Raw genomic sequence first — 23,066 nt, 5'->3', positions numbered from 1 at the left:
TCATTGATGCCATCCAGCCATCTCATCCTCTGTTGTCCCCTTCTCCTCCTGCCCCCAATTCCTTCCAGCATCAGAGTCTTTTCCAGTGAGTCAACTCTTTGCATGAGGTGGCCAAAGTACTGGAGTTTCAGCTTTAGCATCATTCCTTCCAAAGAAATCTCAGGGCTGATCTCCTTCAGAATGGACTGGTTGGATCTTGCAGTCCAAGGGACTCTCAAGAGTCTTCTCCAACACCACAGTTCAAAAGCATCAATTCTTAAAACAAGCAAGTTTCCAACTGTACATCATGATCCATTTGAAATAAATTTTAAGGCTCACAGTCTAGCTCACAATCTTGTGTTATTTAAAGAAAAATGAAATAGAACAATAACAAATATTAACATATTATTCATAGAATATTGCTTTGTGAATCTTTTTTCTGCGTTACGCGTCTGCATGCACACATGGGCTCTGTGCAACAAGTACTGATATAAAATGCATGTCAGTATGGCTTGTGCCAGTAATAACAACTGAAAACACTGGATTAGACAACCTCTAAAATCTAATCCAGGTCATTGTTCATATAATTAAGTGAATTGTATAAGCAGTGTAGGTTTAAGAATATATTTATATTTAAATTTTTTTAGCTCTCTAAAATCACAGTTTTATGATGGAAACATTGAAGATTTTATATGGAATTTCAAGAAATGAAGAAATTGGGTGGGAAAGGGAAAGTTAATAAATTTATCTTTTGGACTTATGTTAATGAGAAAAGCTTCAGAGTTTTTTTTTTTTTTCCCCAGAATAAGAGAGCCTTATGTAATACCAAAAATATTACAGAAATTTTTAAAATATTTTTGTTCATGAGTTACTTGGTAGATTTGTGAGCTTATATGACTTCTGAAGATGTTAATGTTCTATGTACCTCATAAAGAATTAGGAGAAAATGCTCATTTTGATCCCAAAATTTTTAGAAAATCTAGGATATTTTACAAATTAAGGCATCCTTTTACTAATTTATCTTTTATAGAAGGTTTTGTGTGTTGTTCCCTTCATTTTCAGATTTTAAAAGAGTGATAATAAAATGTTACATTACTCATTATTTTTGCAAATGTGGATTAATCTTTTAATGGAAAGGCATAAATAAAATGAATCTGTGTTTCATTTCACACTTATATGAATGACTTAACCTGTTTTTAAGGTATGTGATAGTGGAATGTGAAGATCAAGATACTCAGCAGAGAGATCCAAAGACCCATGAAATGTACTTGAATGTCATGAGACGGTTCAGCCAAGCATTGTTGAAGGTAACCATTTAATGTATGGATTGGCGTATACAGTCCATGGGCCCTATGTGGCCCATTGCCTGTTTTGGTATGGTCTATGGACACGACTGAGCGACTGATCTGATCTGATGAGCTAAACATTGCTTTTTGTTTTTAAATAATTGGGAAAAGTCACAAGGAGAGTAATACTTTGCAACACATAAAAATTATGTCAAATTCACAAGTCAGTGTTCATAAGTAATATTGTATTGGCACATAGTTATGCTCATTTGCTTTCATATTGTTTGTGACCACTTTGACTACAATAGGAGTAAATAGCCAGAATGGAAACTCTGTAGTCAGCAACACCTAAAGTAGTTAATCCTTGGCCCTTTATAGAAAGTTTGTTGACCCCCAAGTTAATGAAACAAACCTGTTGATGCAACCAAAAAAAACCCAAATCTCTGCTCTTTTGTTTCACTCTCTGTTTTCTATTTTTATTTTTAAGACTAGGTACATTTACATAAATCTGGCAGTGATCATATTGCAGATACTTTACATGGACACATTTTCTAGAGATCTGTAGGCCTTTTTTACCTGGTGTTCTTGTGATTGTTAAGGCAATGTGTCAGTTCAGCCAGCAGAGGGTGCATGGGCCATGAAAAAAAACTCACAACATTACCTGATTTGCTGTAGAAACATTTGCTTCATAGCATATTTATCTGCTGTTTCATGTTCCATTTAAATTGTCTTGAAATTTAAATCACATCTTACTGAATTCTTTGACCAAACTTTTTTATAGTTCTCAGAGCCCATAGATTTGCTATATCTAAACTGATTGGAAAATAAGCAGTTGGTCCTCTCTTCTAATCTCAATTCTGTCACTAATAGCCTTTGTCATCCTCTGAGGAAATTTTGGTCTCTTTGAGATTAAATTTCAGTCTTTTAAATAAAAATATATAATTGCCAAGCTGCTTCTTTCAGTGTAATTGGAGAAATTAAATGAGAAAATGTTATTTTATAATATCTTATGAACTGAGAATTACTACATAAGACTTCATAGCATTGGTTTTTATGGCTTTTATTTTACTAAGCTAGCATATTATATTGCTATCTGAGAACTTTTTTTTAACGATTTAGTTTGTTGCTTGAAGATAGTATTGTTTTACTATATGCCCAGAACATTTTTGAAGAAATTATAAGCGTCCAGATATGTATTGAATCAGTAAGTGAATACACTTTGGGTCAATAAATTCTGTCTTGTCACACAGTTGCATGTGGGAAAAAACGTGCAATTTTTGATAGATGAGTATTCACTGACGACTCACATAATTTTCAACTGTAGAAGAGTTGGTGTTTAAGATAGCAGGCTTCTCGTTATCTCTGAATCAAGATAAATCTTTTTTCAGTATTACTTTGTGTTGAAGTTTGTAGTTATTAAATAATAAATAAAGGTCACCCATGCTATTGAAGAAACTCTGATCATTATGCTATATAGAATTAACTTTTCTTTCCTTTGAATTCCTTTAGGGTGATAAGTCTGTCCGAGTTATGCGTTCTCTGCTGGCTGCACAACAGACTTTTGTAGATCGGCTGGTGCACTTAATGAAGGCAGTGCAGCGTGAAAGTGGAAATCGTAAGAAAAAGGTAAACCTTCCGGCTGTGCTTTCTGTTTATGCTTAGAGGTGGTGGTTTAGTCACTAAGTCATATCCGACTCTTTGTGATCCCATGGATTGTAGCCTGCCAGTCTCCTCTGTCCATGGGATTTTCCAGGCAAGAATACTGAAATGGGTTGCCATTTCCTTCTCTAGCAGATCTTCCTGACCGAGCGATCAAACCTGGGTCTCCTGCATTGCAGGCAGATGAACAACATTAGTCTCACTGTACGTCTTCACCAGAACTCTTATGTGACCAGTAGATCTCAACAGTGGGCTTAAAATATTCAGGAAACCATGTTGTAAACAGATGTGTTACCATGCAGGCTTTGTTCTTAATTTAAGAGCAACAGTTGATTTAGCATAACTCTTAAGGGCCTTAGGATTTTTGAAATGGTAGATAAGTGTTGGCTTCAACTTCAACCCCTAACCAGAGCATCAGCCTGCCCTTTGAAGCTTTGAAGCCAGGCATTGACTTCTCCTTTTGAGCTATGAAAGTCCTAGATGACATCTTCTTCCAATAAAAGGCTGTGTCATCTGCAGTGAAAAATCTCTTGTTTAGTGTAGTAGCAACTATTGTTAATTATTTTTGCCAGATTCTCTGGATAACCTTGCTGCATCTTCTACATCTGCACTTTCTGCTTCATTTTGGATTTTCATGCTATGGAGATGACTTCTTTCCTTAAACCTCATGAGCCAACCTCTGCTAGCTTCAAATTTTTCTTCTGCAGTTCTCTCACCTCTTTCAGCCTTCACAGCCTTGAAGAGACTTAGGGCCTTGTTCTGGATTAAGCTTTGGCCTAAGGGAGTGTTGTGCCTGGTTTGATCTTCTAGACCACTAAAACTGTCTCTGTATCAGCAATAAGCTTGTTTTGCTTTCTTATCATTTCTGTGTTCCATAATATCCTTCAAGAATTTTTCCTTTGTGTTTACGGTTTGGCTGTCTGTTTGGCATAAGAAGCCTAGCTTTTGGCCTGTCTTGGCTTTCATCATGCGTTCCTCACTAGCTTAATTATCTCTAACTTTTGATTTAAAGTGAGAGGCATGTGACTCTTCCTTTCACTTAGACACATAGAGGCCATTGTAGGGGTTGTAAGTTGGCCTAATTTCAACATTTTTGTGTCAGGGAATAGCAGAAGAAAGAAGAAGGACAGCTGGTCAGTGGGGTAGTCAAAACACTAGTAACATTTTATTGATTAGGTTCTGCATTTTATATGAGCTTGGTTTATGATGCCCCAAATCAATTGCAATAATATCAAAGATCACTGATCACGGATCATCTTAAGAAGTATAATAATAGAAAGTTTGGAATATTGCAAAAATTAGCAAAATGTGACATAGAGACACAAAGTGAGCAAGTGCTGTTGAAAAATTGGCACCAGCAGTTTTGCTTGATGCAGGGTTGTTGTAGACCTTCAATTTGTAAAAAATGCAATACCTGCGAAGCGCACCAAAGTGAAGTGCAATTAAATGAAGTGTGCCTGTTATAGTATAGGAGTGGTTAGATCCTGTATTGATTTTATACTGGATCCTATTTTATGAGTTTATATACATTGATTGAGGTGCTGTTATTATCCCAGTCATGAGGAAAAGTAGGTAGTGGGAAGTTAAGTAAGTTGCAGGATGTCCCCAGGTAGTAATTGTTGAAGTTGGGGTTTGTACCCAGACATTCTGAGTCCACATTTTTATCTACAGTGTTTCCTGGCTCTCATTTTAGAATCTTAGCATCTTAGAATGCAGTTTATTTGGCATGGAAAGAGCCTCTAGAGGTTATTTAGATGGGAATTCTTCTGAGAAAAAGAAGATCCAGAGTGATTCACCCAAGGTTGCAGAACTGGTGATAATAACTGGCAATCTGTTCTCATAACAAGCACATTGATCTTGCTGTCAGTGGGGTCAGGTTTCTACCTGATGAAAACAGATTAGCATCTGTTCTTCAAATGCTATTTTTCCTGAACAGTTGCCCAAATGATATGAAGGACTCAACTTGATATCTTCTCTTTACCTAATCCCATAATTGGAAAATCTTTCTTAGTGACCTTTGTAAAACACCATAACACATTTTGCTGTTGTTCCTCAGAATTGTAAGAGGAAAGCAGAGAGGAAAAGGTGAAAAATTGAGTCAGAAATTTAAAGCAGGGGATCTAGTCCAGCAGAGATGTATGTGAGGAATAATGTTAACATTATAATAGTGTTAATAAGGTAAGGGAGGAGAAAATAGACTGAAGAGAAACACATTTTTATTGAGTTGGCATTTTCTTTGTTTTTGAGAAGAATTAAAAATCCTGGTTCAATTCCTACTGCCATTCCTCCTGGAGCCCTTCTCCCCAGAGGTGCCCGTGTGAGAAGCAGTGTGATCCCAGTGCTCACAGCAAAAGCATGCCTGTTCTCGTGACTGTGAGTTTGTTTAAACCACACTTTGTTCTTATGTGACTCTTCTGTTCACCACATGCATGAACCTCTAGCTACACCTCAAATTTTGGTAGTCTGGAAGATGACTGCTTCCTGGAGATACCACTTACAGTCCCTAAAATACATTTTGTATTTGCCACATACTGCAGAACACATATTGTTTTGCCTGTGTTTTAAATCAGACAGTCCGAAATGTAGTGTTAACATTGGCTAAAACTCTTCTCAGACATTTTTTCATGATGATAAGAAAAGGCAAACTTGGTTTTTATTTACATAGTTTTACTAGAAACAAGCCCCCACATTTAAGTGCAAGGCCAAGAGGGTGCTCCACCACCATTATTTGCGTTATTACCAGGAATAATGAATTGGCTACAGTTAATAATTTAAAATCATATGTAATGCTTTTCCATCCCTCATAATGAAGTTGGGAGAGACTTGTCTTGGTGAGTCCAGCAGTGGTAAATGTGTCGCAAGGGAATCCATGAGTTAGGTTTCAGATGGTAAAACAGATACTAATACTGTTGCTACCTTCTTTCCTTTGCTGATGTCATTTAGGAAAAATTCTCTTGATCCAAGTCTTTGAATCTAGATGTTTGAGTTCTAATAAAAATACATTAATTCCACATTTAAAAACAAAGCTTTTATTTTAAATATTAAGTATTGTCTTTCACTTCATAATTCTTTAGATTATAATATATATTCTATAAAAATATATTGCATGCCTATTGTGTGCCAAGCACTCTTTTTAGAGTCTGGGATACAGTGGTGACTATAAAAATCCCTACCTTTATAATGTAAGGAGCTTACATTCCTGTTGGAGGAAAAAGTTAACAAAATAAGTTAAAATATATTATATGCTATATAGTGTCTTATGCTATTGAGGAAAATAAAGCAGGAAAGGGGAATAGGTAGTGCTAGGTTCAAGTATTAAGGCAGTGGTTCATTTCTCAATGGAATGATCATGAAGGCCTCACTAAGAGTTGACATTTGAACAAAAACCTGAAGCAAGTCGGGGAGCACACCATGTGAATATCTAGAGAAGATTGTCTCAGCAAGAGGAACCGCAAGCACGAAGGCCCTAATGTGGGAGCATGTGTGACATGTTTGAGAAATAGGAAGAAGTGCAGTGTATTTGGTCAAGTTTTCTCCCCTTGAAAACAAGCTTACTTATTTAAAGAATGCTAGACTCACAAGGTTTCCCAAATGGCACAAGTGGTAAAGAATCTGCCTGCTAATGCAGGAGATGCAAGGAAGGTGGGTTCCCTGGACAGAGGAGCCTGGTGGGCTACAGTCCATGGGGTTGCAAAGAATTGGACAGACTGAGCATGCACGTGTGCGCGCACACACACACACTCTCTCTCTCTCTCTCTCTCTCTCTCTCAATCTCTCTCTCTCTCTCTCTCTCTTACAGCTTTCCAAGGAAATAGATTGTCCTTTTGAAATTGAATAGGTGGGCTTGGTCTAAACATTATAAATGCTGCTAAGTGAGAAAAGTGTTTCATCCTGACTTGAACTGCTCAGTTTCTGAAATCTTGGCTTAATGCAGTATGTATGTGAGCTAAAGAAAATAAATAAATGATTATAAGAGTTTGAGCAAGCTCTGGGAGTTGGTAATGGATATGGAAGCCTGGCGTGCTGCAGTCCACAGGGTCACTGAGTCAGACACAACTGAACTGAACCTGATATCTTAGTAAAAGTTTCATCAGACAGAATCAATGAATAGTAAAATATAGGGTCCAAGTTCCTCCAAGTAAATTGAGTTTACTTTTTAAACCGAAAATACACAGTGAAACAGCTAATGAAATTCTTGCTTAATATCTGGTCATGTGAAATTAAGCTTCAAATGAAATTAGTCTCTTTGTGACTTCACAAGTCCTTTTAAAGCAGAAATTATATCTTTAAGTTCAGCCTGAGAATATCCCTGATTCTCAGTTGCAGCAAGAGAAACATATTCCCTGACCTCTGAGAGTCTAGCATTTCATAGGTCAGGGGATCGTGCCTTACAAAGCATGCTGCTGTTATTGTCAGGTGGATTATAAGTGCTTTTCTCTCACACATACTAACTTCTTTATGTTATGTTAGTTCACGTAGCCTTTTATGGTGCTTTGCAAATATTTTAAAGTTAATGTTGTCGGTCTTTTACATCCTTACCATGTGCTTTAAAAGCCACTTTTCCATTTTAACCTAATTAGTACTTTATAACTTGTTCTCCTAGAATGAGAGACTACAGGCATTGCTTGGAGACAATGAAAAGATGAACCTGTCTGATGTGGAACTTATCCCACTGCCTTTAGAACCTCAGGTGAAAATTAGAGGAATAATTCCAGAAACAGCTACATTGTTTAAGGTAATTGTGGTGGATCTTTGATATCTATGACTGGAGCTGATTCTTTAAAGCTGAATCAGAGACTCGACGTTTGGGGGGAAAAAATGCCTTTTATTTATCAGTGTGTTTTAAGATCTTTTTGTAATACCTGTGGACATTTTTATGTGAAATGTATGAAGTATTTTTATATCACTGGGTTTTTTAATGTTTAATTCTTTGAACTATTTATTAATCAGAGCCACACCTGTCTTTTCCCATGTAAGCTTAAAAAAATAAATTGAATTGCACACTTAGGCATTTACTTTATAAATTCCTGTGGTTAGATAAGAATTCCAGTTACCCTTTTATAAAATTTTTCAATTTGGTATCTGTTCCTATGACTTAAATATTTTCTCATCTTTTTAAGTGATAATTCTCTTTAGTCCATAAAAGCATGTGCCTGGCTTTCTTTTGGCTGGCCCCCACTTGAATAGTTAGAAAGGACTGGAGGCAGCTGCCTTCTCTAAGCAGACCAGAGGGCTGAGATCATTCCTTGTGAAGCTTCATTGAGACATGATGTCATAGGTTGTCTGATTCTAGGGTTGGAAAAGGGGGAAGTTGCATTGGAATATTACTTTCTATTGGGTAAGAAAGGCCTCATGGATCTCTCCTTTGGATATATTTTAAAAAGGGTATGATTACAATAAGAAATAGTTCAGATTGTTTTTAAGGGTGTGATTTGAAAGGCCACCTATGGCAGCCCAGCATGCACAACTGCAATATGTTTCAAAAAGCAGTACTTTAACCTTACTGCATGTTATGGACTGATAGTGTCTATTCTTCTAAAAATTATTCTATTGCATCAGTTTTTAAATGTTGTTTGCAACCTGTTTAGTTCGTTTTAAGACTCATTGAGTTATAAACCTGCATTTTAAAAAATACTGATTATAGGAGAGAGAATACAAGTATTTCTTAGTTCATGCCAGAACTCCCAAATAAGATCTAATATTCTCATTCCCTTAGGACTAACCAAGAACAGTGTTTTATCATTTTTTTTAATTAAATTTATTTATTTTAATTGGAGGCTAATTACTTTACAATATTGTATTGGTTTTGCCATATATCAACATGAATCCTCCATGGGTGTACACGTGTTCCCCACCCTGAACCCCCGTCCCACCTCTGTCCCCATACCATCCCTCTGGGTCATCCCCGTGCACCAGCCCCAAGCATCCTGTATCCTGCATCAAATCTGGACTGGTGATTCGTTTCTTATATTATACATGTTTCAAAATGTTTTATCATTTTTTAGCAAACAGGATGAAAAAGAATATTTAAGACATAGAGCCAGAGTAAAAGTGCGATATGAGAATCTGTCGCCATTGTTAGGTAGATTCTGGATCCATTTTTTTCCTTAAATAATTTTATAATTATGTAATAATACAAAGTATAGATGGTCAATAAGATATCATGGGATATCTTTTTAATCCTAATGTTCAATTCTGAATTTTTTCTTCTAGCCTTTATTAAATAAGTGGACATTCTTGAAAATTCTGAATTGGAGTTTAGGACTAATGGTTCTAGGGCATTTACTGCATAACTCTAGGATTATAATTCTTAACCATTTGGGGGTCATGAGTTTAAGAGTCCAATGAAAGTGATGGATTGGATATTTTAGAAAGTTACCTGGAATGCTTGTACATACACTGAAATGTCTGCACAGAATTGTAGCAGAATCTGTGAATTCTTGTTGCCCTTCTATGAACTCCTTAGAGCTGAAAAGGTTATGGACTTAGTTTTCAGTATTTTTAAACAGTATTTTGTTAGACCCTAGTTTAAGAACAAAAGCTAGGTCTCTGTGGGGAGTGAGCCCCTTAAGGCACTGGGATTAGTGCCTAGTTATCTTTAGATTGTCATATGTTTACACTAGATTTCAGATGTACTCTAAATTTCAAAATCAGATCCAAATCGGAGTAGGGAAGTTATAACAAAGAACATCTTGCTTATCATTTATCTTTAGGAATTTTGCTTCCAGTTGTTTTCTTGAGCGTTTGTGAGTAGGGTACAGGGATAAAATATATTTACCCTGAGGTGATCAAAGGATACTACAACTATTTGAAGTTTTAATTCACTAAAGGTTGTAGTTTCTAAACTTACATTCTTTGAAGGATTTTTGATGCTTTTCCCCTAACATTTTATAGTGAAGTTTTCAAACATACAGCAAAGTTGAAAGGCTTTCACAGTAAACAACTATATACTCACTACTTCTGTTCTGTTAGTAACATTTTACTGTACTGTTTTTGTCACACGTCTGTTCATCCCTCTATATGATACTTTTTATGCTATTATTTCTCATGGTCTATAGAAATTAATATTATTATTTGCTTTGTCAGACTCATTTCTTTTCTTTAGATTATTATAAGTTTCTCCACATTTCCATCTTATATAATTTGAAAATAATATTTTTATTTTCAGAGTGCTCTTATGCCTGCACAGTTATTCTTTAAGACTGAAGACGGAGGCAAATATCCAGTTATATTTAAGCATGGGGATGATTTACGCCAAGATCAACTTATTCTCCAAATCATTTCACTCATGGACAAGGTGAGCATAACCTTATGTTGGTAGGGAACATGTTTTCATTTCAGAAATCAGTGGATTAGTGGATAGGCTATGCATGGATACAGAATTACATGTACCTAGAATTATATAACATTCAGGTACAATCCTGGAGAGCTGAACAATCTCCACTTGATCTTGAACAAATGGAGTTGTTATTGTATTACTGCAGATGGCTCTTAAGATGAGTATAAAATGAAACTGCATGTGTTCCTTTTTATAAAAACTTTTTCACAGTTCTTTCAGTGTTGGATTTAGTAATTTTCTTCCTCTTAGTCAATTAAATCTTCTTTCTTAAATCCTGTTTCTGTCCATGGATTTTAAAGAAACATATTTGTCTTCATTTCCTTATTTGGAGTTCTAAAATACTTCATGACCAGTAAGGCCTGCATAAATCCTTAGGGGGAACCCCCTATCAGTGAAAACTGACAGTGATTTAAAACAAGATAAAGAGATGTATTAAACTGCTATAATACTTACTACAAAACTATTTCATAACATTTTTTCATTTGTTTAATATGACTTTTGATCTTAAGCTGCTACGAAAAGAAAATCTGGATTTGAAGTTGACTCCCTACAAAGTATTAGCCACTAGTACAAAGCATGGTAAGTTTATTTTTTAACAATTATTTATTTCAGTGTCCAATAAGTATATTTTTCTTTTTAAATTGGAAATTGTTAAGAACATTAGGGATTGAACTCATTTGTAACACTGAAGACTAGTCGGGCCTTCCTGGCTATCTGCCTTCCCTCCTTCCCTTTCTTTTTATACCTCTTGAAATCATTAAACAGCATATTTGGGAGAAAAATGAGAACCTTTATGATATATTTCTTTGGATTCAAAACTGTTTCCAAACCACAGTAGTTTTCTCCTGTGGTGATCTGTATCTGAAATTATTGTTTTTGTTATCATTCAGTTACTAAGTCATCTTCAACTCTTTGCACCTTCATTCACTGCAACATACCAGGCTCCTCAGTCCTCCACTATGTCCTGGAGTTTGCCCAGATTGTGTCTATTGAGTCTGTGATGCTACCTAACCATCTCATCCTCTGCCACACCCTTCTCCTTTTGCTTTCAATCTTTTCCTAGCATCAGTGTCTTTTCCAGTGAGCTGGCTCTTCACATGAAGTAGCCAAAGTATTGGAGCTTCAGCTTCAGCTTCAGCATCAGTCTTTCCAATGAGTATTCACAGTTGATTTCCATTAGGATTGGCTGGTTTGATCTCTCTACAGTAAAAGGGATTCTCAGGAATCCTCCCACACCACAATTTGAAAGCATCAATTCTTCGGAACTCACCCTTCTTTGTGGTCCAGCTCACATCCCAACATGACTACTGGAAAAACCATAGCTTTGTTTATATAGACCTTTGTCTTTAATGTCTCTGCTTTTTATTACACTGTCTAGATTTGTCATAACTTTCCTTCCAAACAGCAAACAACTTTTAATTTCATGGGTGCAGTCACCATCTGCAGTGATTTTGGAGCCCAAGAAAATAAAAACTGTCACTGCTTCAACTTTTTCCCCTTCTATTTACCATGATGTGATAGGACTGGATGCCATGATCTTAGTTATTTGAGTGTTGAGTTTTAAGCCACTTTTTTCACTCTCTTTAACCCTAATCAAGAGGCTCTTTAGTTCCTCCTCACTTTCTGCCTTTACAGTTGTATCATCTGCATATCTGAGGCTGTTGATATTTCTTCTGGCAATCTTGATTCCAGCTTGTGATTCATCCAGCTTGGCATTTTGCGTGATGTACTCTGCATATAATCATTATTGAGAGTTACTAAAACCTAGAAAGGCTTTGTATTGTGCCCTGCTTATGCAAACCACTCATCAGATGCTGTTGCTTTTATTCATTGATTTTTTTTTTTTAATATATATGTCTAACTTTCTGAGATTGAGTAACCTCTGGAAGTTTGGCAGAAGATTCCCTCAGAATGCTTGCCTAATGTGTATTGTAAGTTTTATAATCTTGTTACTCTTAGAGCTTCTTACCTTTAGATTAGGTACCTTGGAGAAACAAGTACCTGTTTTATTTTAGGCTTTCTGCCTTTTTCCTTGTTATTCCCAAATCTTTCTGGCGGTTTAATTTCTTATATGTTCTATTACTATCCTACATAAATTGATTTACTTAGTTTTTATTTGCTCCTGGAACCAAGACAAAAGTCTTAGCTTAGTTTATTAGTTCTTGTGTGGTATAACATACCTCCACACCTCTCTGTGACACCTCTTTTTTCCACTCTCCTTGCTTCTTAGACTTTAGCCACACCATCCACCTTCCATTTTCACAAATGTACCATGCTCTTCTTAGCCTTATATTATTGTTATCTTTAATATCCTTTCCGCTTTATTTATACATCTTTATTATCCTTCAAAACACAGTTCAGATGTCAGAGGTCCTCTGATCCCTATTGTAATATAGGTCTCCCTTTACTATTCCTTTTCATAGTGTCCTTTCATTCATAGTTTTTATTCCAATAAAACTTGCAAACTTGTGAGATCTTTGAAAGCAGGTCAAAGCTCTATTTTTGCTTACCTGCAAAATTCTTGCTACCTACTAGAAAAACTACAAATATATGTTAAGTGCATTGATGCAGACTGTTTAGTATTTATCATATGGGAATAAATGAGATGCTTCTTACTCTAAAGTAATGCACAGTCTCCTAATTTGCATGCAAATAATTATGTGTCGTTGTTTAGTCACTTAGTCATGTCCAACTCTGCAACCCTTCGGACAGTAGCCTGCCAGGCTTATCTGTCCATGGGATTTCCCAGATAAGACTACTGGAGAGGGTTGCCATTTTCTTCTACAGAGGATCTTCCTGGCGCAGGGATTGAATTTGTGTCTCTTGCATTGGCAGACAGATTCTTTAACACTGAGCCGCTGCTGCTGCTGCTGCTGCTAAGTTGCTTCAGTCGTGTCCGACTCTGTGCGACCCCATAGACGGTAGCCAACCAGGCTCCCCCGTCCCTGGGATTCTCCAGGCAAGAACACTGGAGTGGGTTGCCGTTTTCTTCTCTAATGCGTGAAAGTGAGAAGTGAAAGTGAAGTCGCTCAGTCGTGTCCGACTCTTAGCGACCCCATGGACTGCAGCCCACCAGGCTCCTCCATCCATGGGATTTTCCAGGCAAGAGTACTGGAGTGGGGTGCCATTGCCTAGGGCAGCCCAATTATAATGTAAGGCTTACCAAAACCATATCATAGTTGTTTATGATTCTGAAATACTTCCATCATTGAACTTTGATTTTTTTTTTTTTTCACAGATTTGTAGTTTTATCCTACTTTTGTTGTCCCTGGACTTACAGGCTTACTTTTTCTCCTTATTCTCCTGCATACTATCCTCCTCCCCTTCTTTTTGGTAGTTCAGATAAGGGATTTATACTTCCCTTTCATAGCATTTCCAGGGAATGGCAGAAGATAGAGTATTACACAAAGAAAGCCAATGAATATACTATAATTTTAGGGTTAGGTGATTGATATTCTAAAATGCCAAAATTTCAGATTTGTTCCAATGATTTTACATTTAGAATTTTAATTGACATATGTTATAAAACTGCAGAAAGAAATTTTTATGCCAAATTTCAGAAGCCTTACCCTGTTACTGATCTGATAAATAGAGTGCCTGAAGAACTATGGACACAGGTTCTCACATTATACAAGAAGCAGTGATTAAGACCATCTCCAAGAAAAACAAATGCAAAAAGGCAAAATAGTTGTCTGAGGAGGCCTTACAAATAGCTGAGAAAAGAAGAGAAATGAAAAGGAAAGATATACCCATATGAATGCAGAGTTTCAAAGAATAGCAAGGAGAGATAAGAAAGTCTTCCTCAGTAATCAGTGCAAAGAAATAGAGGAAAACAGTAGAATGGGAAGGACTAGAGATCTCTTCAGGAAAATTAGAGATACCAAGGGACCATTTCATTCAAAGATGGGCACAATAAAGGACAAAAATGGTATGGACCTAACAGGAGCAGAAGATATTAAGAAGAGGTGGCAATAATACACAGAAGAACTACACAAAAAAAGATCTTAATGACCCAGATAACCACGTTGGTATAATCACTCACCTAAAGCCAGATATCCTGGAATGTGAAGTCAAGTGGGCCTTAGGAAGCATCAATACAAAGTTATTAGAGGTGATGGAATTCCAATTGAGCTATTTCAAGTCCTAAAAGATGATGCTGTGAAAGTGCTACACTCAGTATGCCAACAAATTTGGAAAACTCAGCAGTGGTCAGGACTGGAAAAGGTCAGTTTTCATTCCAATCCCAAAGAAAAGCAATGCCAAAGAATGTTCAGACTATCACAAAATATTGTACTCATCTCACATGCTAGCGAAGTAATGCTCAAAATTCTCCAAGTGAGGCTTCAACAGTACGTGAACTGAGAACTTTCCAGTGTTCAAGCTGGATTTAGAAAAGGCAGAGGAACCAGAGATCAAATTGCCAAAATCCGTTGGATTGTAGAAAAGGCAAGAGAGTTCCAGAAAAATACCTATTTCTGCTTTATTGACTATGCCAGAGCCTTTGACTGTGTGGATCACAACAAACTGGAAAATTCTCAAAGAGATGGGAATGAGACCACCTTACCTGCCTCTTGAGAAATCTGTATACAGGTCAAGAAGCAGCAGTTAGAACTGGACGCAAAAAAATGGGCTGGTTCCAAATTGGGAAAGGAGTGCATCAAGGCTGTATTTTGTCATCTTGTTTACTTAACTTACATGCAGAGTACATCATGGGAAACACTGGGCTGGATGAAGCACAAGCTGGAATCAAGATTGCTGGGAGAAATATCAATAACCTCAGATATGCAGATAACACCACCCTTATGGCAGAAAGCGAAGAGGAACTAAAGAGCCTCTTGATTGAAGTGAAAGAGGAGAATGAAAAATCTGGTTTACATCCAACAAACGAAGATCATGGCATCCGGTCCCATCATTTCATGGCAAATAGATGCGGAAACAATGAAAACAGTGAGAGACTTTATTTTGGGGGCTCCAAAATCGCTGCAGATGGTGACTGCAGCCATGAAATTAAAAGATGCTTGCTTCTTGGAAGAAAAACTATGACCAACCTAGACAGCATATTAAAAAGCAGAGACGTTACTTTGCCGACAAAGGTCCTTCTAGTCAAAGCTATGGTTTTTCCAGTAGTCATGTATATATATGAGAGTTGGACTATAAAGAAAGCTAGGCACCAAAGAATTGATGTTTTTGAACTGTGGTGTTGGAGAAGACTCTTGAGAGTCCCTTGGACTGCAAGGATATCAAACTAGTCAATCCTAAAGGAAATCAGACCTGAATATTCATTGGAAGGACTGATGCTGAAGCTGAAACTCCAGTACTTTGGCCACCTGATGCGAAGCACTGAGTCATTGGAAAAGACCCTGATGCTGGGAAAGGTTGAAGGCAGGAGGAGAAGGGGATGACATAGGACAAGATGGTTGGATGGCATCACCAACTCAGTGGACATGAGTTTAAGCAAGCTCTGGGAGTTGGTGAGGGACAGGAAAGCCTGGCGTGCTGCAGTCCATGGGGTTGCAAAGAGTTGGACACGGCTGAGTGACAACTGAACCTTATTACTTTGTGTTCCTGTGTATAATAATAGAAATTGGCCTAGAGAAATACACAGGTTTTCAGCTTAATTTTTTAAATGTTTCCGTGTATTTCCTATGATGTAAATGCCAATATATGCTAAATACAATAAGAGTCGGACACGACTGAGCGACTTCACTTTCACTTTTCACTTTCATGCATTGGAGAAGGAAATGGCAACCCACTCCATGGTTCTTGCTTGGAGAATCCCAGGGAAGGTGGAGCCTGGTGGGCTGCTGTCTATGGGACTGCACAGAGTCGGACACGACTGACGTGACTCAGCAGCAGCAGCAGCAGCATAGACCTCTTTAAGCTAATAAGTTTGTATTGTATACATTTGCAAATGAAGACTATTCTTAACAGAATCTTTAGTGCTTAACCAATATTGTTGTTTTGTCATTCAGTCATGTCTGATTCTGCGATGCCATAGACTGCTGCACAGCAGGCTTCTCTGTTCTCCACTATCTCTCTGAGTTTGCTCAGATTCATGTCTATTGAGTCAGTGATGCTGTCTAACCATGTCATCCTCTGCTGCCTCCTTCTCCTCCTGCCTTCAGTGTTTCCCAGCATCAGGGTCTTTTCCAACTGAGGGGGCTCTTCACATCAGGTGGCTGTAGTGGGCTTCAGCTTCAGCAAGTCCTTCCAGTGGCTTAACCAAAAGCTGTGCTTAATACAATGTATCTGTTTCTGTGTAGGCTTCATGCAGTTTATCCAGTCAGTTCCTGTTGCTGAAGTTCTTGATACAGAAGGAAGCATTCAGGTACAGTATCTATTTTAATGATTTATGAATTTCATGAATATTTCTTGTTAGAAAAGTTTCAGTCTCTATAAAAAGTACAAAGAGTTAGAAATGAAAGTCTCTTTTTCTCACTTTTCTTCCCTTAAGTTGTTTTTTTTTTCCAGAGAAGTAAACAGTGTTAACAGTTGGAAATGTTTCCAACGTAGACAGACAGATGTTCAGTTCCTTAAACTTTGCCTGGCATATAATAGGCAATCAGGAATTAATGGGGAAACAGAATTTAAATTTTCTGAAGTTTATGGTTACATTATATTGCAAAGTATGGAAATACTGATTTATGTAGCCATCAATGAACGTTCTGATTATTTCCAGTTTTCGTTGTTATTCAGAACAAGGCTATAGTGATATTCTTGTCATACATGTTTTACATAATTATGTTTTTTAAGACCCTTTTCCCCAACCTCCCCCTCCAAAATCATTATTCTCCTTTAAGATAAGAAAAGGCAAGTTGTACTAAGCCATATATATCTTTGGAATTGTTTTTATATTTTAAAATCGTGAATTAGTGTTTATTGCAAAATTCATACTGCATGTGAATAGTTTACTTTTGTTATCTTTTTAATGTAATTTTTTTCCTATGAAAAATGTATGTAATTCACACTGAAAAAATTGATATGCCTGAGATGAAAAATCATACAGTGAAGGGCTTGATAAAGGATATTTACTATAGTATGTTTTTGTATTTCTCAGTTTAGAGTGTCCCAGTAATTCAGTGTGGAGTTTACACTTTCAGAAAGACTTTACTCTGATTTCTTAACAAATAAGAGGTTGATTCCATTGTTTGGTTCAAGGTACAGTTGTGCTCAGTTACTTAAAAGCTCAGACACAAAACATCAAACTTCCAGAGTTTGAAGTTTGGTTCTGCGGCTTTCTATCTATATTTTGAGTAACCTTGCAGACAGGTTAGCCTTTAGCTCGTGTTTGGATTTCAGCAGGAACTCATAAGGGTGGTTCACATACCTAGACTCTTTGTACAAATAATATGATTTATAGGAAATAACCGGCCTTCCTTCTAGAATTTTGATAGTTGCTGGACTAAATAGACTATAGAGGGTGCCTGTATGAGCAGCCCCCAGGAAATAAGCTCAGTGTATCCCTTCAGAAGAGAACAAGGAGGATTCACATGTAATTCACAGGCTTTGCCTGTGTGTCTTCTCCATGTTGATCCTGTTGCGTTTACTTCTGCTGTAATACACCTTACTAGTGGTACAGCTGTAAGTTGAGTCTGTGACCCCATCTAATAGATCAAATCTGTCAGAGGTCTAGGGAACCTCCTAACATACCCTTTAAGTCTCAGTTTTTGTATCTATAAAATTGGGGTAATAAGAGTACTTAGCTGTAGAATTCTTCTGAAGATGGCATGAAATGTATAAAGAGCTTGAACACAGGTTCTAACTGAAGTAATTGTTTAATAAAGTTGTCAATTATTATGTTGTTCTATGGAATTATGATTTTGTAAAATAAAGACAGTGACAGTTTGTGTCCTGATTCATAGTTCCATGTGTGATCTGTGTAAATAATTTTGCCAAGTTGTAGCTTATCTCATCTTCAGCGTTAGTAGATAGTTAAAAATTGTTTACCAAAATAATTATTTTTGAAAACAGCTGTTTTTCTTTGCTACTCATCTTTACCTAATCTTGGTATTGTCGAGCTTCTAAATTTTGGTATTTATTATTATTTAGTTAACATTTCCCTGATCACCAAAAACATTGAGTGAAATATGTGTATAGGCCATTTATTTCTTCTGTGAAGTGCTTGTTCATATATTTTGCCCATTTTTCTCTTGGATTTTTTTGCCTATTGGTTTATAGGAGTCTTTATATTTTCTAGATATACATTCTTTTTCACTTACAGAATGTTCAAAAAGCTTAAAACATAGGATAAATTTATTTTTTAATAGTGTGTTATTTTTTGTCTATTGGTTTATAGGCGTTCTTTATATTTTCTAGATATATATTCTTTTTCACTTAATGTTCAAAAAGCTTAAAACATAGGATAAATTTATTTTTAATAGTGTGTTAGTTGTATTTTCAGATAGTGTACTGTGTCTGTTTTTCTTTAACATCTAGATGTAAAAGAATAGGCTAGTTGATAATCTGGGGAAAAGAAAGTATACAGTTTTCCCCAGTATTTCCAGACTGTTTGGACACTCTAGTGTATTTATTGTGCCCTTGCAGTTCTTTGGTTCACACTGTATCTCATGTTTATCTTCTGTCAATTTCCTCTTAATTTGAAAAGTCTTAGCATTATATTGAATGCTGTTTTGAATATTGGAATGTAATTTTGAATGCTATTTTGAATATTGGAATGTAATTTTATTGAGCTTGTTAATGGTAGCAGTATTTCAGTGGCTATACTTAAAAGGTCATTTTAAAAATTCATGTTCACTTTTAGGAGAATGTATGATTCACAGAAAGCCCCTCATGTTTACTTTCAGGAGAAATGGGAAACAAACTGGTAAATTAACTATGAGATATAGCAGTACATTTATTTAATGTTTTCCCCTGTGATATAGAAGTAGCACACTTTTATTTATTTATTTCTTAGTCTCAGACTATAAGCATAGTAATATGACTGATTCCTGAGGAATATGCTTCCCCAGTTCTGCATTTTATAAAGTTTTATACCAGACACCTGTTTGTCATTATTTACAATTTTGAAATGCCTGACTTGTTTAAAGGATTGAATTTGTAAACATGTAAACATCTTTTCAGAACTTTTTTAGAAAATATGCACCAAGTGAGAATGGGCCAAATGGAATCAGTGCTGAAGTTATGGACACTTACGTTAAAAGCTGTGGTGAGTTTCTCAACGTACTGCTTTTCATTGATACGTGGGAATAAAAGAAAGGAAGCTATCTTGTTGCCATATTCATATACATTTAGAACATGTTAAGATTTGGCTTAGATTTGTCCATTTTGGCTGCAATAACAAAATACCAGATACTGGGTGACTTATGAACAATAGAAATTTATTTCTCATAGTTCTGGAGGCTGGAAGTCTGAGATAAGGTGCCAGCTTGGTCAGGTGAGGACCTTCTTTGGGTTAAAGACCTGTTATTGTATCTGCACCTGCTGGGAATGGCAAGGCAGCTCTGTGGGGTCTTTTATAAGGTGCTGATTCCATATTGAGGGCTGTTGCTGCTGCTGCTGCTAAGTCGCTTCAGTCGTGTCCGACTCTGCGACCCCATAGACGGCAGCCCATCAGGCTCCACCATCCCTGGGATTCTCCAGGCAAGAACACTGGAGTGGGTTGCCATTTCCTTCTCCAATGTATGAAAGTGAAAAGGGAAAGTGAAGTCGCTCAGTCGTGTCCGACTCTTAGCGACCCCATGGACTGCAGCCCACCAGGCTCCTCCGTCCATGGGATTTTCCAGGCAAGAGTACTGGAGTGGGGTGCCATTGCCATCTCCGATACTTGAGGGCTAAATACCTCCAAAAGGTTCCACCTCCTACTTGGGCATTAGAGCCATGTTCATTTTGAGGGGACGCTACTATTCAAGCCACAGCAGTTTTAAATGCCCTATAAGAAGATTAAAAGATAGAAAATGTGATAAAAGAAGTCATTAATGTTTTGACATAATGGCAGGAATGCGGTGTAAATTCTGCTTAGTCTTTTATAGATGTATCTTTGCAATCACTTAACTATTTTGTAACTGTAAGTTATCTCTTCCTGGAAGCTGTAATTTTTTCCTTGATTTTCTTTGAGTTTCAGTAAGCGATTAAGTGGTGGTGGTGGTGGTTTAGTCACTAAGTTGTGTCCAACTCCTGTGAACCCATGGACTGTAGCCTGCTAGACTTCTTTGTCCAAGCAATTAAGTAGATTGGGAAAAGTCTGTCAGGAATAATCATGTTTTTGATAAATCTCTAGACTCAAGATTACAGTGCTGTGTTAAGAGCTACCTCTCATGGTATTTTAGGTTAGTACTTATGGTCACTTACTGGAAATGTCAGTAGTGGCAAGCTGAAGAGATTAATTCAAATGTTTCAACCACTTATGCCTATTCTCATGAAGTTTATATTTTTTATTTTCATAAGGGTTTTTTTTTTTTTTTAATGGCTAGATTGTTTAAGGGAGGGTTAATAAAGGAATTGACACTAGAGTTGAGTCCTGAATAGTATGTGGCATATATCATGTTATTCCTGTTTTACATAAATATTTATGTTTACATCCATATTTATACTTAAGCAATCAAAGCTGAGGGAAGCAAGTAGAGGATTTTCTAGACATACGATAACTATATTTATACTTTTGCATCATTTAATGGTTTATAAGTTGCTCTCTTATACATGACTATTTTTTATTTTTCACAGTGCTCCTATGAGGTTGTATTCCAGATTATTTTGTACTGCATAATTTATTCTAAACTTACATTTGGTATATTTTTGACTGAGAAGTATACAGAAAATGTAATATTCTTAGGAACTTTTAAAACACTGAAATAAAATGTGTGTATATATATTCAAATTCTTTACGCATTTAATTCTTATTTTAAACTAAGAAACATAGCATTTTACAGGTAACTGTTTACCCATGAAAATGTGTTCAACCGTAAAAATGATCACATACAGTGTATTTTGATTTGAAAATTTTTTTTAATTGATTGAAGCATTTAGGAGAGAATATTCCCCTTTTCTTACGCTGTATTTCTCTCTCCTCTCCTTCCCTCCCTTCTTTACTTCTTTATTTTTTCCCTTTTCTCTTCCATCCATTTTTTTCTCCATTCATTCTATGTTTTCTAAGATCTAAAAAATTAATATATCTTCTAAAGGCTTTATAGATCACTCACATGGCTGGCAGCTTATACTGTTTTCAGCCAAGCTGGTTAATCAAGTCACTTGTACAGGCTTCCCTGTGACTTGTGTTTTTCAGAGCTGGGTTTGAAAGGAATTCTAAGAGACAGGAAGTAGAAACTTTGGTTTCTGAAGGCCTGGATTGGGAAGCTGGTAGTTTGTCACTTCTGTCATATTCTGTTGGTCAGAAGAGTCACACAACCTGCCTGGCTTCAAGGGAAAAGGAGATAGTTCCTACTTTGAATGAAAAGCATGTAAAAGAATCTTTAATTAGCCACACCTAGTTTTCATTACTTTATTACTTGAGATATTTTGCATGCCATCAATCAATTACCTTCTGTTTTTTTACTTAACTTTCATGTAGTTACTGTACCTTTTTTATATCATACATATATATTTAATAAAGAAATGTTAACTTTTCATTTTTATTTCTTTAAATTATGAAAGTATTGTAACACATTTACAGGCAACTTGGAAAATACAGAACAAGGTTATATATAGTTCTACTATATAATTATTTTTTAAGTAAACAAATAAATATTTTTAGTTGGAATTTCAGTATCAAATTCTCAGAAATTAACAGAGTGAATATACAGAGACATAGAAGGATATCGTAGACCTGAAAAGCACTGTGAACCACTTCAACATAAGTAGGATTCATACAATTTTCACACAACAGTAGGATACAAATTCTTTTCAAGTTCCCATAGACTGTAAGCTAGGAGACACTGGAACATATCCAGGGACATAAGACAAAGTGCAAAAATTTCTTGGTCTAAAGGTATTGAAATCATACAAAGGCTGTTTGTTTATCACTGTGGAATTATGTTAGAAATCAGTATCAAAAAGTATTTGAAAATAAGCCACATATTTTCAAGTGCATTGTGACTTTACCAAGAGAGATCTTTGAGTCACTGAAAGCCTTAATAAAGTTAGCTTGAAAAAAAACACAGAGAATGATTGCAGAGAAGAAAACATTTAAATGAGAAATTAGTATCAAAATGAGAAGTTCATGTTAAAGATATTTAAAATATCATGTATGAAACAAGATGCCAGTCCAGGTTCAATGCACGATACTGGATGCTTGGGGCTAGTGCACTGGGACGACCCAGAGGGATGGTATGGGGAAGGAGGAGGGAGGAGGGTTCAGGATGGGGAGCACATGTATACCTGTGATCGATTCATTTTGATATTTGGCAAAACTAATACAATTGTGTAAAGTTTAAAAATAAAAAAAAAAAAAAAAATCCCATGTATTTGGAAATTAAATGTCCACTTTTTAATGATGGGTGTATCTAAGCTATAATAAGGAAAATTAGAAAATATTTGTACTAGAATAAAAATGAAGAGAATTTACCAGAATTTGTCGCAGGTGACTAAAGCTGCTCAATACAATTAAATACAATGTGGAATCTTGAATAAGATATGAAAACAAATAATGAATACTAGCATAAAATTTTGTGAAATTTGAACAAAATCTGTACTTTAGTTAATAATATTGTATCACTTGTTAGCTTCCTATTTTTTTTTACAACATATTTCTTTATATTCTCAAAATTGAATTAGAAGTTTCAAGCCTCATTCAAAAATTTTTTAAAACTAAGATAATAAATTTTCTAGATTTTTAGCAGTAATACTAGATG

At 36.1% G+C, this 23,066-nt stretch overlaps 1 protein-coding gene across 1 annotated transcript in view; it reads left to right on the top strand.

Moving 5' to 3' along the window:
* The window catches only part of PIK3C3 (phosphatidylinositol 3-kinase catalytic subunit type 3), a 161,715-nt gene that overhangs the window by 91,651 nt on the left and 46,998 nt on the right, over positions 1–23,066 (top strand). Inside the window, exons 14-20 of the mRNA XM_061399575.1 lie at positions 1,181–1,286; positions 2,775–2,891; positions 7,528–7,659; positions 10,093–10,221; positions 10,773–10,842; positions 16,527–16,591; positions 19,345–19,429. Of these exons, the coding sequence (XP_061255559.1) occupies positions 1,181–1,286; positions 2,775–2,891; positions 7,528–7,659; positions 10,093–10,221; positions 10,773–10,842; positions 16,527–16,591; positions 19,345–19,429 (704 nt within the window). The remainder of the gene's footprint in view (positions 1–1,180; positions 1,287–2,774; positions 2,892–7,527; positions 7,660–10,092; positions 10,222–10,772; positions 10,843–16,526; positions 16,592–19,344; positions 19,430–23,066) is intronic.

This window comes from Bos javanicus, chromosome 24 (genome assembly GCF_032452875.1).
Source record: "Bos javanicus breed banteng chromosome 24, ARS-OSU_banteng_1.0, whole genome shotgun sequence".
Taxonomy (NCBI): domain Eukaryota; kingdom Metazoa; phylum Chordata; class Mammalia; order Artiodactyla; family Bovidae; genus Bos; species Bos javanicus.
The sequence above is the reverse complement of the archived record's forward strand: the minus strand, read 5'-3'. Positions and strand labels throughout refer to the sequence as shown.